The sequence below is a fragment of the Etheostoma spectabile genome, chromosome 23, assembly GCF_008692095.1.
Source record: "Etheostoma spectabile isolate EspeVRDwgs_2016 chromosome 23, UIUC_Espe_1.0, whole genome shotgun sequence".
Lineage (NCBI taxonomy): Eukaryota > Metazoa > Chordata > Actinopteri > Perciformes > Percidae > Etheostoma > Etheostoma spectabile.
In genome coordinates this window covers 7,814,086-7,815,798 of record NC_045755.1, presented here as the reverse complement: position 1 = coordinate 7,815,798, position 1,713 = coordinate 7,814,086, and the positions used below count along the sequence as shown (strand labels likewise).

The following is a 1,713-nucleotide window of genomic DNA, read 5'->3' as shown; positions in this document are numbered from 1 at the left end:
AAAAAAAAAAAAAAAAAAAAAAAAAACTCTCCTTAAATTTCATGTTTATGGAGAATGAGAACCAGGAAATGAGTAGGGGAGAAATGCTACTCTACCAAGCCCCGGCCGAGCAACATTTAATTATATTTTTTGAGCGGTGCAAGTCAGGCTACGTCATAGGGTCTGTGCCTCCACGTAGATTTAACGTATAAGCATAAATCATGCTTAATGCCATACTTAGTACAGATGCACCATCAGATATATTGACTTAAATACGAAGGAAAAGGGGTTTCCAAAAGGCTGATGACACATGAAACACAACCAGCCTCTGGAAGAAAGCCAAGACAGGCTATGAAAAATTTATCAAACCCCTGTCGCTTCCTCCTTAAGGTGATAGTTTCTCTGAGGTATGAGGCTGCAGAATGGGTGCATTGATTCCAGGGTGCTCCAAACTCCTTGGAAACCAGCAAACATTATTGATGGGACTATTTGTAGCATTAACCTTTATCATGAGATATTTGCTGCTTTTATGGACTATTTTGTACGGCTTTATAAAAGAAGTATCCTTAAAGTGGGACCCCGAGGAGTAAATATACTGTGTGCGCAATGTATGTTGGACCACCATTATTTCCTGTATTAACAAACTTGTATCAATAATCCAAGACGTTCAGTCACAGAGCCTCCTATCTAGGAAAGTACAGGCAGGGTGTACTGCTCAGTCAGTTTCACTGACACTGTCACCTTGGCTGAAAGATCCTACTCTTTGATATGTTGAAGTAGCTTATAAGATTAGTACTGCTCCTTCATTTAAAATTATGTTCATATATCTGCCAGGCTTCAAAGAGATGCAGTGATTTCTGGTTTTTAAAACTCACTTCCTAACTCCTCTTCCAGTGTAGTTCCAAGTCACTTCCCCTGAAACCAACTGCAAATTTTATTTTCCACCATGGGAAATGATGCTTTGAGCATTTTAAGATTAACTAATCTTGGTCAGTCGACATCATTGTGCCATTTTATCTTGTATAATAAACATAAGCAAAGATTAGGGATCGATTTCTTACTGCTTTGTTTATTTCACCATCCTTGCCCTTTAGATTACATACCCAATACTAAAAAGACAGAATATTCACCAAAGTTCTACATAAATAACCTGCTAAGATAAGGTAGTGCAACTTAAATACAAACTCAAAGTGTTAGATCAGTCACATGTCAGGACATTGCTATGAACGAACTAGACCTACAACACAAATACTAGCAAAATTATATAACTTACGTCCACACAAAAAAAGGCCACCTAATGAATATTAACATGATGAGCAGACAAATATACACTATATGTACAACACCACCATCTATGTGGATACATTAAAGTTATACTCCAAACCGATTGATTATCAAACACACACCTCCTGCAGACTTGAATGGAGGCTATAAAAAGAATGTTCTGTCCACTATAGAGGATCTGGGATAAAGCCACCTTTGAAGTCTACAGAGGGTCAGGGTTTGATATTCAAAAGATAGATTTTGAGGGAGGGAGGATCACAGGGACACAAAGTTGTGACAATTCACCTAAATAGCAGGGAAGCATGATGAATAGGGTATTAGAGTGAAAAACAACAAAGATACAAAGAGTTAAAATTCTCCCACGTCCACTCTCTTGTCCCTGAACTTGCTTCTGGCCTTGGTCCGAGCCTTGAATGCAGCAGAGTTGTGGAGATGCTGTAAACAAATTAA

General features: G+C 38.3%; 1 protein-coding gene across 1 annotated transcript in view; it reads right to left on the bottom strand.

Moving 5' to 3' along the window:
• Window positions 1–1,031: 1,031 nt before the first annotated feature.
• ifrd1 (interferon-related developmental regulator 1) overlaps window positions 1,032–1,713 on the bottom strand; it is an 8,726-nt gene continuing 8,044 nt past the window's right edge. Inside the window, exon 12 of the mRNA XM_032505190.1 lies at window positions 1,032–1,698. Coding sequence (XP_032361081.1) covers window positions 1,612–1,698 — 87 coding nt within the window. The 3' untranslated portion in view covers window positions 1,032–1,611. The remainder of the gene's footprint in view (window positions 1,699–1,713) is intronic.